This window comes from Lagenorhynchus albirostris, chromosome 14, assembly GCF_949774975.1.
Source record: "Lagenorhynchus albirostris chromosome 14, mLagAlb1.1, whole genome shotgun sequence".
NCBI classification, from domain to species: domain Eukaryota; kingdom Metazoa; phylum Chordata; class Mammalia; order Artiodactyla; family Delphinidae; genus Lagenorhynchus; species Lagenorhynchus albirostris.
In genome coordinates, this window is record NC_083108.1 from 78,103,808 (window position 1) to 78,120,059 (window position 16,252).

General features: G+C 47.6%; 1 protein-coding gene across 1 annotated transcript in view; it reads left to right on the forward strand.

Moving 5' to 3' along the window:
• Window positions 1–237: 237 nt before the first annotated feature.
• The window catches only part of SRRM4 (serine/arginine repetitive matrix 4), a 161,588-nt gene continuing 145,573 nt past the window's right edge, over window positions 238–16,252 (forward strand). The window contains exon 1 of the mRNA XM_060121630.1: window positions 238–368. Within this exon, the coding sequence (XP_059977613.1) occupies window positions 238–368 (131 nt within the window). The remainder of the gene's footprint in view (window positions 369–16,252) is intronic.

Sequence of the window (16,252 nt, forward strand, 5' to 3'; positions counted from 1 at the left end):
GCTCAGAGCGCAGCCCAGAGCCGACCCAGAAGGCGGAGAGAACCGGCGCACAAGCCTTCTCCCTCCCCTGCCGGCCCGGGCTGAGGCGCCCATCCCCCGCCCTGAACCCCTGTCTCTCCCACCCCACCCTTCTCGGTCTCACACGGACAGAGAGCGGGGCCGGGTGTGCCCCCGTCCGGAAGCCTCGTTTCAGCACTTCGGACAGCGCCCGGGAGCCCCGGGCCCTTTTGGTTGGCCATGGCGAGCGTTCAACAAGGAGAGAAACAGCTTTTTGAGAAGTTCTGGCGAGGAACCTTTAAAGCCGTGGCCACCCCGCGTCCCGAGAGCATCATTGTCGCCAGTATCACGGCCCGCAAGCCGCTGCCAAGGTAATGACCTCCTGCTTAAGAGGGGAGACCCTGATGGTCCCCCTTTCTGGCCTGTGCCCCAGAGCCCTGCGGGGTGGAGGCAGGCAGCTGGGCCAGAGCCCCTGTCTTTTCCCGTCACTACTCTGCATCTCCCACTGGAACATGGGAGAACGAATTGCTTGTGTGAGGTGGCAGCTGGTGGGGAGGGACGGGGAGTCTTTAAGGGGAGCAACGCTCAGCCGGCTGACCTGGCAGCCGCTGTTTGAAAGGTCTTGCTGTCTTTGGGTGGGCGGTGGAGGTGGGAGATGACTGAGAAACTTTTCTTGATATCCCAGGGCTCCGAGGACAGGGGGTGAAGGAATGGTGGATTTGAGGCAGTTAGCGGTGTTGTACAAGAAGAGATGAGGATTGAACTAGCTCAAGCCTTGTTCAGAGACAGCGGCACATTTCCGTGCTCAGCTCAGAAACTAGTGAGCTCTGACTGTTTTGACAAAAGCCCATATGCTATTCCCTCAAATACACCCTAAACAGCGCCCTCCTCCACACCTTCCTGGCGGCGGCTGCTGAACTATCTGGTCTCCAGCACGCAGAACCAGGAGTCTGAGCTCAAGAGTCAGGGAGGAGCCTTCCAAGAGCGTGAAGATGGTCTCAGAAGAGTTTTATTTGGTTTTTCAAAAAGAATCTGATTGCTTTGAACTCAGGCATAAGAACCGATCCTTGGGTGGTGGTATAGAAATAGTGTGATGGAGGGGGTATGAGGGAAGAAATGAAAGAAAGGCAGAAAGAGGGAGAAGAAGATGTGGGGTGAAACTGAGAGGAGGTTGGGGGGAACAGAAGCATTCCAATACAGAGAAGACCCAATTGTTTTCATAAATCATTCAATTTAGAGGAGTTCGAGAACGAAAGGAAGAAACCTGTGCCCTCCGTCAGGGAAAATCAAGGCTGAATGAAAACTCTTCTTTTGCTGGTGTTGGATGAGTAGTTGGGTGGGAGAAAAAGAAAGAAGTGGACCAGGGGAGACCACTTGGAGGATTTATTAATCCTGGCAGGCTGCATTAGGGAGTAGGTTGAAAACATGTCTGGGAAAGTGCGTCGGACAGAATGCCTGTTGTGGCACAGCTGCATCTGAACTTTCCAGTGGGTGTGGGGTGGAGGACCGAATCAAACTCAGACTGGAGAACTTTTCATAGTCTGATAGAGACCTGGCTCATACAGGTCTTTAAGAAAAACGGGTACCCCATGTTGGGAATGGGTGAACTAGAAACATGACGGGCCAGCAGGATGTAGCAGGCGGCAAGTGGCAGCAGCAGCAGCCAGTATTTGTGGCTGGGATGAGGGGACATCCTGTGACACAGGCTGGAGAAGGGGAACAGTAACACCAAATGCCACCAAAAGCTGGTGTTGCTCTGCTTGGAAGGAGGTTCTTTGTAGAGAGCTTTGACATCAGTGGTTTTATCTTCCTGGGTTTCTGCCATCCATTCCACCTTCGGAGTGCACCTCCTGTTGGCGAATGAGGTGCTGCATTGGCCAAAGAATATGCCCTTGTAGAAGGGACTAGAGGAAATTTCATTGGAAGCTAGAAGTGTGGCAGTTGGTCCTGAGTATTCCGTGTATTTCAGGGGTGCAGGGAGAGGAGAGCAGATTCCTGGTGGTATTTTAATTCAGATAAGCATACCTGATGGCCACCTTGCTTGGTAACTTCACCTTTTGCCTGTCAGTCTGTTCCTGTCATGCCTTTTTTCCTGGTCATCCTCTCAGTCATATGAATTGCTCACAAGGTCTCCCACCCCGCATGCTTCTGCAGCTTTGTGCAAATCCTGATTTAATCCATACGAGACTCATAATAGCCAACCCTCCCCACCCAGGCATCATTTCACTCCGGGTGTCTTTTAACGTCCTGAGTCTCCTTCCCCCTGAAAACCACTCCCGAGGTGGAAGTCTGAGCATTTAGTCCCTAATTTATGTCGTGCTGAAAGGATCCTCTTTAATACTTCTGTAACAGGCGTGGCCTCTCTGTAGGATAGATTCCACTTTGTGTTTAAGTCTTCAGGAGGGGGGGCTGGGTTGGAGTTGTCTTTTAACAGACTGGCTGTAAAGCCTGAAACATCCACATTTGCACCCACGCCAGCCACATCCGGCGATGGTCAATTTCTACCTCCTTTTTAAGGTTCTATGCTTACTTAAGGGTGAAAGTACCATGTTTCTAAAGCAGAGTTCTTAGGAAGGAAAGGGGCAGAGGCATGAGCTTAGCATCAGCAGCTTCCTCTAGAGGCAGTCTGGGGACTTGGTCTCATCAGAAATGTTGTCTAGTTCCATGAATGAGGCCCAGCTCACAGTCAGCGGATCTGCCCAAGTAGCTGTCTACAGGGAGATGGGGGAGGGGGAGGAGGAACCACCAGCCAGTCCTGTTGGTTGCACACTTAATACTTGTTTATGGATGAGGGCTACTACCCCCTGAGTGAACTTCCCCAGGATATTTTAAGTCTGTTTCTGAAGATAATTTAGTACCAGGATAGAAGCTTACATTCAATTCGTTGATTTCATAGCAATATGCATACATCATACAACCTTACTCCAAGCAAAGCATCCCCTGGTCCCTCCCTCTCCGCCTCTGTGAGGCATACTTGATGAGGCAATATCTTTATAATGTATCAAGTTGCGAGCAGATGTCTGACTCAAGTGTCCAAACGGTGTAGCAGTGTGGGAGGCGGTGCTTAAGGGCTCAGAGCTGAGCTTCGGCCCGAACCCCAGTACCTGGTTCTGCCGTTTAGCGGAGTGCCTTAGGCAAGTGGCTCTACCTTGCTGAGCCTGTTTTGTCAGCTTGAAAATAGAAACAATAATCGTAGCTGTCTCAGGCAGTGAGTTAGGAGGACTGAGTCAGGTGAAGCACTTCCCATAGTGTGAGGGACAGAGTGATTGTTTAAAACAAACAGCTCAGAGCTATAATGGCCAAAGGAAATCTACAGTTCCTTCCAGTATTGTGTTTTTCCTGCCTACCCATTTCTCGCCCTGATAATGCTGACCATAAAAATTGTGAGATTTCAGCTCCTGACAGGCGACAGGAGGTGGGGTGGGTGGGATGAGAGCAGTCCCATATTTTCCTCCCTAAGGTCCTATATTTCCTTCCCTGAGGGGAGGTTAGCTGCTTTGTGATCTGATGCTTTCAGTTAGGGGGTGGAGGGCTGGTGAAGAATTGTCTGGATTCAGAATGGATTGGTACGACATCCCTATGGAAGATTATTCTGTTTTGTGTAGGGATGACCAAGCACTGCCAGTCTAGCCAAGGCTCAAATTCCTTGAAAACCATAGTTTTAATCCCTAGCCCATCAACTCTAGAGTGACAATATAATTTGTAGTTCATATCAAGAGTGAAAAGGGTTGCCTGTGGGTGGTTATTCCAGGATGGAAGCTCTAATGGGAAGTATCCCAGGCAAACCTCACCCTGTACCAGCTGGAAGAGAGCCATCATGAATCAATAAGATACTTGGAGTGTACAAGACCCCCTCTTTTGTTCCTGCCAAAGAAGTATAGTCGTTTTCCTGGCATTAAGTCATTCTCTTTTTTAATTGCTTAGTCCAGAAAAGTTTTCACCTGAGAAGTTTAGGCTCAAAGTGGGAAACCTAGTGTCGGAGGCCAACTCAAACTGTAATATTCAGATCAACAAAGAGTAGTTGAGGACTTAATGAACACGTAACTATCATTTGTAATTAGTATCTCAGTTGTTTGTAGATACAGGAGTGTTTGTAAAGGGCTAGAGAGGTGGCCCCCTTAAGCAGACTATGCATTCCCTTTACCATTCTTTGGGCAAGCTATTAATTTTCTTCGAAAATCCTTTCCATGCAGAATAGTCCAGAAGCAGACTTCAGCCCAGTCCCTGTCTAAAGGATCATAAATTCCAAACTATTGGAGATTTTACTGCATAAAGGGAAAGACGGCCAAATTGTAAGGCAGGGAAAATGCCTTTGAACCACTTAATTCAAGTCTCCCCTTCGTGCCAAGAGATCAGTTAGCACATTTGTGCTGACTCTGTCTCTAGGAGCAGAGTGAGGGGCTGTTGGGAGGCGATGTCCTGTGGTTAAGAGCCAGGAGACGAGGGTCAGGGAAAATGCTTGCCCTGGCGATGAATGAACATTTTCTCTGGAAAGGGAGTGTTACTGTTTGGGTCAAACCTTTCTCCTTCTGAGAGGTGAAATTGGTTGAATGGTGTACAGGGTCAATGAGGGGAGCGTTTCTGACACTGCCATGTTCACCTGGCAACTGTGCTGTCTTAGAGACCCGAGCTGCGGTAGATGTTCAGTGAAAGTTGGATGCATTAATTGAATGAGTACACATGGTCCAGATCCAGTATGAGATTAGCCCTCTCCCAGCCCCACCCCGGTCCTGACAATCTGAGGATGCTGGTCAGTGCAACCCGGGAGGCTGGGAGACACACACACACACTGCAAATAGATTTGACTCTCACTAGTGTCAGGATGAAGCTCTCTAGATATAGATGTCTGTGTGGCTGGGTGAGTGAACATGTCGGCTTGTCCGGGGGCAGGAGGTTGAACTTAATGTCACTTGGAAGTGCTTTCCAGGCCCATGTCAGCCTCCGTCAACTCCACCCCAACTCCAGGCCACCAAAATGGGGCCACGTCCCTAAAAGCCTACCTCCTATAAATGAGGATGGAAGCCTGGGTCAGGTGCCTTCTGCTCCATGGCGCCTCAGTCATCCCACATGGGCACAGTACATTTTTTAAAATATCGTTTCTTTCAGAGTGGCTGGACTTACCTTCCTGCAAAGTGGAAGAGTTTGCAGGGGCTTAACAAAACCGGAGTTCTGTAATTGCTTGTTAGTAAGACTTTCTCTGAGGTACGAGAGAATATTTCTGGGGTGGAAGAGGTAGAATGGTGAAGAGCTTGGGCTCTGAAGTCAGATGGACCCAGGCTGACATTCTGCTGGGCTACTTCCCAGCTCTGGAATCTGTTAGTCACTTCACCTCTCTACGCTTCACTTTCCCCATCGGTGAAATATTCATCTCACGGAGTTGTAGTGAGATTATTCTCACTACAGTCGCCTAAAAGAGCCCCTGGAGATTTGTACAGAGCTGTTTTAAAAATCCGACAGGACCTGAAGGCAAACTAATCGCACGAAATGTTTCCTTTTACTGTTTACAGACGCTCACTGGCTCCGTGGCTTTTGGCAAGCAACTTGACCTTCTCAATCTCAGTTTCCTCATCCATAAAATGGGACTAATAATAGCAGCCACCTCCAAGAGCTGTTGGGGGGACTGAATGAGCTAATATATGGGAAGCACTGTTCGGCACACAGTGAGGGCTCCATCAGTGGTAGCTCTTACTATTAATAATAGATGATCGTTTTTATTATTCCTACGTGTCAGGCCCATCAGGGAGGAAAAGATGAATGAAATGCAGTCTTTCCATTTGAGGGCCTCGGAATTTAGCAGCAAAGGGAGACATAGGAGTGTGTATGACTGAGGCAGATCATCTTAAGTACTATAAATGTAGGTAGGAATAAAGAAAGAGGGATGTGGAAAACCAGAGGAAGAAGAGACCCTCAGTGAGACCTGGAGTCCCTTGCTTATTATCATACAGTAATCCTTAGTTATCTCACCTGTAAAATGGGAATGATTCTTTTTCTTCATCAGTTTTACCTACAAATGCAAGGAATGATCAGAATGAATGCAGCCTTTATTCCCTGTAGAGTCTCAAGAAAGAGCTTTCCTTTTCCCAGAAGAAAAAGCAGGTTAAACTCTGGAGGGGGCATTATCTGTGGGGAGTCCCAGTCAGTGCTAATGAAGGGAGGCTATGGAAAGGAACTGCCCTTATAATATAAATCTCCCAACTCCCCTGTCAGTGGCTTAAGGATACAGACTCGGGCATGGGCTGTTAGGTTTCTTGTCCTTCATGGTCCGGCGCTGGCTAAAACAAAATCCGGTCTTCATTCCTCAAGCAGCCACCGACGCTGCGGGGAGCAGAGTGAGCCCATACATGTCAAAGAGAAAATAAACCACCGGGGAATGAATGTACAAAGAAGAAGAAGCTGCCTGTGGCTAAAAACCAAAACTGTACTTCATTCATTCAACAATTTTCTTGAGCTCCTGCTTGGTATAGCAGTGAACAGCATGAAGCCCCCCGCTCTCATGGGGGAGAAAAATAGTAAATGAAGAAACAAACAAATAGTATAAGGTCAGGTGGTAGTAAGTGCTTTTAAAAAGAATGAAGCTGAGCAAAAGACTAGAGGGTGAGGGCGGGGATGGCTTTATTGGATGGAGTGGCCAGGGACCTGGAGAAGGGAGGGAGCCAGCCATGAGGATTGCTGGGGGGAAAGTGTTTGGGGGAACAGCATGTGCAAAGGCCCTGAGGTGGAAGCATGCTTGATGTATTTGAGAAATAGCAAGGAGGTCAGTGTGGCTGGAGCTGAATGGGTGAGGGGGAGACTGACAGGAGCTGACTCCCTAGACATAGGCAGAAACAGATCAAGCAGGGCCTTGTAAGACATCTAAGGACTTCCCAGGTCCTCAGCTCCTAGGCTGGGGGGATGGAGGGGGTCGCAGGGGCGCTCCTGCCCTCTCAGTCAGGGTCCCTGGTCTGATCTGCTTCTCTTGGCTCCTCTCTCCCGACTCTAGTGCAACCAGGGATGACTTTGAACGGCAGAGTCAGAAGCTTAGCTGGGCCCCTCCATGTGTTATGGACAAACATGAAATTTACACATCACTCTGATTGTGATCAATCAGATTAGGAAATTGAAAAAGACACTGTTTAGACTTCCAAATAGAAGTGGCAAATCTTATTCCCATGACGGTGAGGGCTTGGTGTATCTCTCATATCCATGGGTGCAAATCTATACTATCCCTCTCACCTCACAGCCCCCTTTGCCACACACCGTTGAAGCTACAGTCTGCGCTCGCACGCTCTTTCTCTCCCTCTCTCTCCCTCCCCCTCCCTCCCTCCCTCTCTCTCTCTCTCTCTCTCTCTCTCCCCCTCCCTCCCTCCCTCCCTCTCTCCCTCTCTCTCTCTCTCTCTCTCTCTCCCTCTCCCTCTCTCTCCCTCCCTCCCTCCCTCCCTCCCTCCCTCCCTTTCTCTCTCTCTCTCTTTCTCTCCCTCTCTCCCTCTCCCTCCCTCCCTCCCTCCCTCCCTCTCTCTCTCTCTCCCTCTCTCCCTCTCTCTCTCTCTCTCTCTCTCCCTCTCTCTCCCTCTCTCCTTCCCTCCCCCATCTCCATTGGAGATTTTGCTGAGGGAGCTCCCATATGCCACAGCCTGTATGTAGAGCTCTGAGAAATAAAACACAGAATTAAGATGTCATAGAGACAAAGCCAAACCAAATCCAGGAACCATGCCGAACCCTAAAACAGTCATTAAGTAATTCACGTCTGCATTTGTCTGTTGCAAACAAATATTAAGATCCTCTGGACGCAAATGTTTCTCATCAGAAGAATCCCTTCGTTGCTGAATTCCCTGGGCTTACATCCCGCTGACAGGTTCGCTGAGCAGAAACACCAGCGGATCACTGTTCTCTGGCTTCATTGAAAGTGAAGCTTAGGCAAGTGAGCTGGGATTTTACAAGGCAGTTACCACTCCTACGGGAAGAGAGGAGCCATCTGGGCCTGACGCGTGTGCATTCATAGCGTGTGCGCGCACTTGCTCACGGTGGGAATGTGTGTGCCGAGCTCCTTACGTTGTTATGTGCCCAGCCCTGTGCCAAACACGTTTCATCTGTTGTCTGATTCCATCCTCACAGTAACTTTAGGAGAGAGGTATTTTGAAGACCCAGTTTTACAGATGAGGAAACTGAGGCTCAGAGAGTAGAAGTGACCTGCTCATGGGAACATGGCTGGTGAGTCATAATTGGAATAAAAACCCAGAGCTCTTAACTGAGAAGTTTATAGTCTAGTACACTTTGCAGAAAAGGAAAAGCTGAGACCAGAGAGGTGAAGTGTGGCCTGTCCAAGGTCACATAGTATGTAAGTACGAAACCAGGATCTGAAATCGGGTCTGCTCAATGGCAAGTACGTTCTTCTCTACCTGCTGTACATCCTGTCACTGTGGTTTGGATTTTAAGGTCATGGGTGTTTTTGTGTTATTTTAATCATCGTATTTTACGTCCAGTCAGCTTAGGCAATTGCCATTGTTATAATCCCGTCTCACACCACTGACGGTAACACTGTCTTCCTCTGTCCTTTCCCTTCTTACCCATCTCCATGTCGAGCTAGAAGAACCTCTTTGAAAAGTAATCCAGACCATATGCACCCTCCTTACCCTCGTCTAAAGCCCTGCATCACTGTCCATTGGTTTGCAGAACTTTAGGCCTTGGTGACTCCCTGCCATGGTACAGCCCCTGGCCACCTCCCCCAAGATCATTTCTAAAATGCTGCTTCTCACTCCGTCTGCTCCGGCTGCATCCATTCCTCCTTGTAGTCACTCAAATTTTCCATGCCCTTCCTGCCACCAGGCCTTTGCACATGATGCCAAGAAAGCTGTCCCTCTCCCTTGGTGCCTAATTTATACCTACTCCGCTTTCAGATCTCAACTCAAATGTCATCTCCTTAGGGAATCCTCCCACAATGCTCTAGACTAGGTCACACCTGGCATTACAGACTCTCATCACCATAGTACCTCTCTTGGTTCTCGACACATTTGTAATTTTACACTGACTTATGGGATCATTGGTTGAAGTGTACCTCTTCTAATAGACCGAAAGCATCATGTCAATCTGCTTGGTGGTTTACCTTTTTCACTTGATACATAGTACGGGGCCAAACAAATGTTGGTTGAATGCATGAATTGTAGCAATTTCACCTCATTAAATCATTCTTATACCTAATAGTCTGAACCACATGGAATTTCCAATATTCAAAAACAGCAGTGTTTCCTTTGATTCACAGGAGAGCTCTTTGAACTACTGAGGGTGGAGACCATGTCTGTCTCATTCCTTGCTGTATCTCAGCACCTAGAACAGTGGCCTGTGGTTGGCCCATTTTCTTTAGATGTTTGTTGAATGAATGATTGAGGGTATATAAGTGCATGGTACAGATGAGGAAACTCAGAGACCTACAGACATACATCTTCAGAATTTTAGAGCTAAAGGGACCTTTAGGAGATTATCCAGTCTCCTCATTTTACACGTGGAGGACAGAAAGATATGTTTTATAATATTTATAATGTATTGGAACAACTGTACAGATATAATTTATAAATACACTTACCTGAGGGTTCATTCTCAAAACTTCTTACTGAGACAGTTAAGAGGTCAGAAGGTTTCTAGGACCTGCTCATGTAGTTCGGCTCCTCATTTTGCAGATAGGGGGACTGAGACCCACAAAAGGGGAAGGACTTGTCCAAGGCCCTTATGTAGCCTGAGTCAGCCTGGGTGAGCTCTGGGTTCGGTGAAGTGGTGTTTGCCCAACATCAAGGTTTGTGTGTGAGCTTCCCTGCTGTGGTCAGGAGATCAGACACTGCTCACTCTTGCCCCCGACCCCTCGCTGTGAGATATGGCATCCTGCCCCATGAAGACCTCTTGTGGCATATGCCGCCCAAAGCCTGGTCTGGGGATCCTGATGAGATGTCCATCTGTACTCAGCCTGGCTGTTCCTGGGATCATATTTCAGAGCTTTCAGCCACTAAGGAGGCTTTTCTCTGGCCAGCCGCCCTTCCAAGGCCAAGCGGCAGGTGATTCTGGGGCCCAGCCCACTCCCATAGAGGGTAGGTAGGCTCAGGGCAACTCTTTACCGTGTGGACGGTTTTTTCTAGCCGGAAACCATCACCACGATAGCACATCCCAGTGATCAGCTCCTTATTATCCAGTGTCAGCTCACTGGGGCATTTAGTCGGCAGTCAGAACGGGAGGGCCAGAGGGGACATTGGAGGGACTCGAACACAGCCTCTTTATTTTATAGATGGGGAGACAGGGGCACAGAGAGTCCACAGGGCACTTTGTGGAGCATCAGAATGTTAACGCCCAAGGTATAGCTGACATACGGGCCACCTGACACCCAGTTCTAAGACACCACACTGCTCAGAGTTCCTTGGAGAAGAAAGCAGAAAAATTAGTGTATTCCCATTTTACAAATAGGACAAATGAGGCTCAGAGATATGAAATGACTTGCCAAAAGTCACACCATGAAATCGTGATACATTATTGTGGTGGTGGTGGTGGTGGTTTAACTATTACTGTTGACCTCATTTGATTCTCACAACAGTTAAGTGCCAGTTTTATGTCCATTTTGCAGAAGAAGAAACTGAGGCTCAAGGTCTTATAAAGACCCAGAATAAACCCCGGGTCTCTTGACTCCAAGTTCAGTGTCCCCATCCCACTGCAGACAAAATGTGTGACCCCAGGAGCTTGTGCACTGAGCATGGATCCACCAGGCAAGGGGAGGAAAGGTGTGACCACCTCTGGTCATTGACCAGCCTGCATTGCCAGTGTTACCCCCATTGAAGCCCCCTTCTTTCTCTACACTAAGTGTACCAGCCTCATGCCTCACACAGCTGCCCCCTGTGTATGCTCCTTTTCGTAAGTGGAGACATCCCTTAGAGTGACATCCCTTTTAATGGCCAAGGGAGGAGGGAGACATTGGAGTGGGACCCCAAAACAGCAAGGGGGACTCAGAGCTCAGGAGCCTTAGGAAGAAATTTACCCCATCATTGCAGGGGCCTGATTGAGGGGAAACAGGCCCCAAACTACAGTGAGAGGAGCATGCGTCTGGAAACCTTCCTTCCATGGGGGAGGTTATGTGTGACCACCCCGCTCTCCCAAGAAAGGACATCTTGCCACTAAGAGAGTTAGGGGTGGCCTTAAGAGTCTCTTCATCCCACCCTCCCTAACTTCCTTTTATGGAAGGAATCCCACCCAGAGTAGTTAAGTAACTTGCCTAAGGCCTCACAAGCAATTAATGCCAGAGACAGTGGGTTCCTTGTAGAGCATCAGTGGGTTCCAGGGGAGAGCTAATGATTGCCATTCACTGCCTGTACTCATCCGCACCCCAAACCACTGGCTGTTCCACCCTGGACCTATAGCATTTATGGCCCTTTAGCAAATCAGCTCTCAGTCTATCCCCAGTGATAGTTTGAATGCAGGAACTGGGGACTGGTCTAAGTGCTCCTAGGTGTTTTTGATGTTTGCCGTCTTGTCGCTTGGGCTCGGTGCCGTCACAGCCAGCTGATGTTCGCTGTCCCCACTCTGGTCCAAAAGACCCCGTTGCCTTCCCTCTCCGTGGAAATTCTGGGTGCTCAGCATACTCCTCCAGCCACCCTGCTCATCCAGCCCTCAGGAAGGCATCACCTCCCATTCACCAAGCAAACGCGGCTATGACACATGCCAAGGGAAAGGGGTTGCATAGTTGGATGAGTTCTGGCTCTGTGGTTGATAAGCTTGGGCTTCAATCCTATCCCACCGTCTGTTAGCTGTGTGATTTTGAGCAAGTCACTTTGCTACCCTGAGCCTCATCTGCATCAGGGTGACAAAAGTCTCTAACTTGAATAGTTGCTGATTCCTGGTTTTACCTGTTAGGAGTGATTGCCCTTGGACATTAAGGTTCATGTTCAAAAGAGAATCAGTTTGGTAGAGGGGGAGGGTGAAAAGACACTGCGATTATACCCCTAAATCTCCGAGCTCATGGGTTCCATTCCCTATTACACAGGTAGAGAAAGAAAGGCTCAGAGAGGAAAAGGTACTTACCTGCCCAAAGATAAATAGTGAATCAGATCCCAGGTCTCCTGACTCCCAGGGTTTACTTCTCTGCCTCAGTGACCTCATGAATGTCAGTGTTTCAACTTCTTCACCTGTCAAAGTTTTAGTAATAGTTCCTAATCATAGTTTCTGAGTACTTACTACATGCCAATCACTGAGCAAAATGCTTTATCTGCAGTATATCACTTAATCCACTGAACCATTTTTTAAGGTAGTTAGATATTATGACAATTTCCATTTTGTAGATGGGAAAATTCAGGATCAGAAAGGTAAGTAACTTGTCTAAGTTCACACAGCTAGGTGATGTCAGAGATGCGATTTGAATCCTGTGCTGGTAACTCTTACTAGCTCTTGTTGGGAATGCCTGCTCTGCCAATCTCCTGGTGTAGGAAGGAAAGATCAGAAAAATTAGGAGCACCATAGGGAAATGAGGAAGTTCTTGACAAGCTGTTTACGTTGCTCCATCCCAGTGCCACAGTGATGCGTGAGAGAGAACATAGTTCAAGACATATGTCCACTAGTACTGCCCAGTTTTATTTTCAGGTGAACAAACTCACTGAAGGAGTTTGATGCTACATTAATGAGCAGCTTTCCTGGAAGCAAGTTTCCCTAGGGAAGGGAGGGAGAGAAACAAGGAGAATAAGTGTTTCTTGAGTGAGAAATCTGGGGCTTCTAATTGCAACACCTACCCCAAGCTGACCCATTTAGGTGCATCTATTATGCAGTCACGGTCATTCTTCATAGGCACAGTACTTCACACTTGCTACGAACTTGACCGACACATCCACCCATCCATCCATTAACTCATCATCTGTTCCTCTATTCATTTATTTATCCATCCACTACGTAGTCACTCATCCATCCCTCCATCCATCCATCCATCCATCTACCCTACACCCATCCATTGATCAAGGAACCATTCGTTTATTTATTCATTATTTCATCCATCCCTTCATCTATTCTCCAGCTATTTGTTCCTTCATCCTTTTTCCAGCTATTTTCTTCTCCCATCCATCCATCCATCCATTCATTCAACCAACCAGTCAATCAACCAACCAACCAACATTTATTGAGCATCTACTTTGTGCCTTTCTTTACCATTTCCCTATATTTATGGTAAAGTAAGGTTTATTGATTTCATTTAACAGATGATAAGAAATGGCAGCTCAGATCATTTATTTTCTAAGACCTTACAGGCATAAAGCCCGGTTGAACTTGTTCTCCCAATCTTAGTTCTTTGTAAGACACCTAAAACATTGTAGTCCCAAGGAATTTAGGCACTTTACGTTTGTTGGTTTTTCTCTGAGGCCTTTTGCTATTGAGATTTAAATGATTGTACTTATTCATTCTTGTCAGAAACAAAGAATCACAATTGCTATGCTCCTTTGTTAAAACTCGTGCAAGGGGATTTCACATCTGAAATCCCTTCTGATTATCCATTCATACCTTCACCCAGCACTGAGCTTCTACTATATGCAAAGCATAGTCATGAATAAAGATATCTCAAGTTGCTCACATTCTAGTAGGAGAGGCATGTCTATTAATAACTAGCAATTAGCAGGCATGGCAGGAGTTAATTTTGTCGAAAAGAGAGTTAAAGTCTGAGCAGGTAAAGCGACTGGCCAGAGATCAGCGAGTTAGTCGTAATGCCGTGCAATTGTAGATATCGCCTGCTTATAAACTAAGCTCTACGCTGGGCCATTTGTAGCTGTCACTTCACCGAATTCACCCCCAGTCCTATGCAGTAGATAGCACTGTCCCCATTTTGCTGATGGTGGAAGTGAGACTTAGAGGCTTTAAGCAACTTGGCCAAGGTTACCACCTTGTAAGGGTCAGAGTTAGGGTTATAACCGAGATGTACTTGCTGCCAGTCTTCTCTCCTACCCAACTCTTGCTTCCCCGCAGGCACGATATGGGGAATGTCACTGGTGAGGCCCAGCTTTCTCCTGCTTTCAAGTTTCTAGATGATCACTTCAGTGGAAGCTTCCGCAAAGACTGGGCTCCAGCAGAGAGGGAAGGGCCTGCCCAGCAGGGAGGCTGACCTCATGGGGCTGGGTGAGGGGTTGCCTAGGGGTAGTGGTGGTCCTTTTTCACACGGGGCAGTTACTCAGAAGGAGAGTCCGCCAGTGGGAATTGCCTTTCATGCCCAACAAGAGGATTATCGAACCATCCATGAAGAGGGACAACCCTTCAAGACAAGGACACAAGAGATATTGGTAGTTAACCATGTGTTTTCTTGCCCAGAGCTAAACCCAAACATGGCAATGCAGAGGATCGCAAGTGGAATCATTGGTGTTGAGGAAGAGCGTGGGAGAATAGATACTTGTTAAGCACAAGGATGTCCCATTTCCTTGCACTAAATTGTAGGGTGATTAAAGACAGCCTTACATTGTAAGAACACGGGTCCAGAGAGGTTATTTTACTTGCCCAAGGTTGCCCAGCTTGACCATCAATTCACACATATTACCATGGAGACACCCATCATTTCTGCCCACACGGGACTTTTCTGGTCTTACAGACCTCTCCCTCCTCCCCTCTCCTCCTCTCCCTTCCCCTCCCATCTTCTCTCCTCTCCACTCCCCAGCAGAGGCAATCTCTTTCTGCTCTGGAGAAATCTTTCTTCCTTTGTGTTTCTTCAGGACTCTCTCCTTAGGTCTGTAAATCCTCTTCCCCTAAAGGCTTTGAGTTTTCCAAAAAGCAAAAGCTAAAAACACTCTCATATTCTTCCTGTTTTCAGCCCTGACACATGCCTCCCCCGAGGCAAGGAGGGTAGAACCCATGATCTGCTTAAATGGTAAAAAAGAAAAGGGGAAAATACAGGGAGAAAAAAACCAAATAGATCAGGATCTCAAAACAGTATCCCATTTCCATGCAGTATTACCTTTACGCTTTTGAGGTGGGTACTATTAAGACATCTCCAGTTAACAGATGAGGAAGCTGAAGTTCAGAAACGTTATGTGACTTCTCCAAGGTAACACAGCTAGGAAGTGGATCCAGGATTCAAACCCAAGCTTGTAAGACCCCAGCAGTCAAGATTTTAACCACTGTGTTCTACTAACACACTACCTATGAGAAAATAATACCAAAATTGTCCAGAGATGAGAACTGACTTGCCCAAGATCATTCAACAAGTCAGCAGAATGGGAGCCACATTTGCTGATCAGAGGCACATCAGTCAATACATACATATAATGGGCACCACCTGCATGCATCTGGGCCTATGCCCATGTAGTTCAGTCTCTAAGGAGGTTACACTCAAGACCCAAGAGTAAAGTTCAGGGAGGAAAGAGATATTCATTGGAGTGTCAGCTAAACTACAGACCTATGCAACTGAGTGAAGTAAGGGCAGGATGGCAAAAAAAAAGTTCCATAGGGGCTTCCCTGGTGGCTCTGTGGTTGAGAGTCCGCCTGCCGATGCAGGGGACGCGGGTTTGTGCCCCAGTCCGGGAAGATCCCACATGCCGCGGAGCGGCTGGACCCGTGAGCCATGGCCGCTAAGCCTGCGCGTCTGGAGCCTGTGCTCTGCAACGGGAGAGGCCACAACAGTGAGAGGCCCGCGTACAACAACAACAACAACAAAAGTTCCATAGAGGATGTCAACAGCTTCAATCAATTAGTAGTATGTGCCCGAATCACTGTGCTGAGAAGGCTTCTGGGGCTACATCTGAGATGAGTAACAAAGAATGCTTTGATTCATTAGTGATGTCTGTCCTTGGTGCAAGAAAGGAAGGTCGCAGTATGCATGCTATATATTTATCTTGCCCAGGAAGGGAATGCTACAGCTTTGGGAAGGATCAGATCAAGTAGTATCCTTGCTGTTGGTGCTGCGCTTTTTACATTCATTGTTTCAATTAATGCTCATCACAAAACACCCCCTCCCCCCATTAAACAGATAAGAAAACAGACCTCACAAAGGGAAGGTCACTTGCCCAAGGCTAAAGAAGCTAGACAGTGGCTAACCAGCTCTGATAACTACTGTTAAATACATAAACCATTAGGTTGATGAATAGAAATGTCAATAGAAGAGCAATCCCGGAACCTGTTAGTTAGTGCCTGAATGTATATATCTGGCCAGAGGGCTTTGTCTTGTTTATCTCCATATACTCAGCCACTAGCACAGGACCCAGGACACAACCGATACCCAATCCATATTTACTTAGAGCTGTGAACAGGCATTGTGTTATACCCCAGGAGAGGTGGTTTAGAGAGCGAAGAG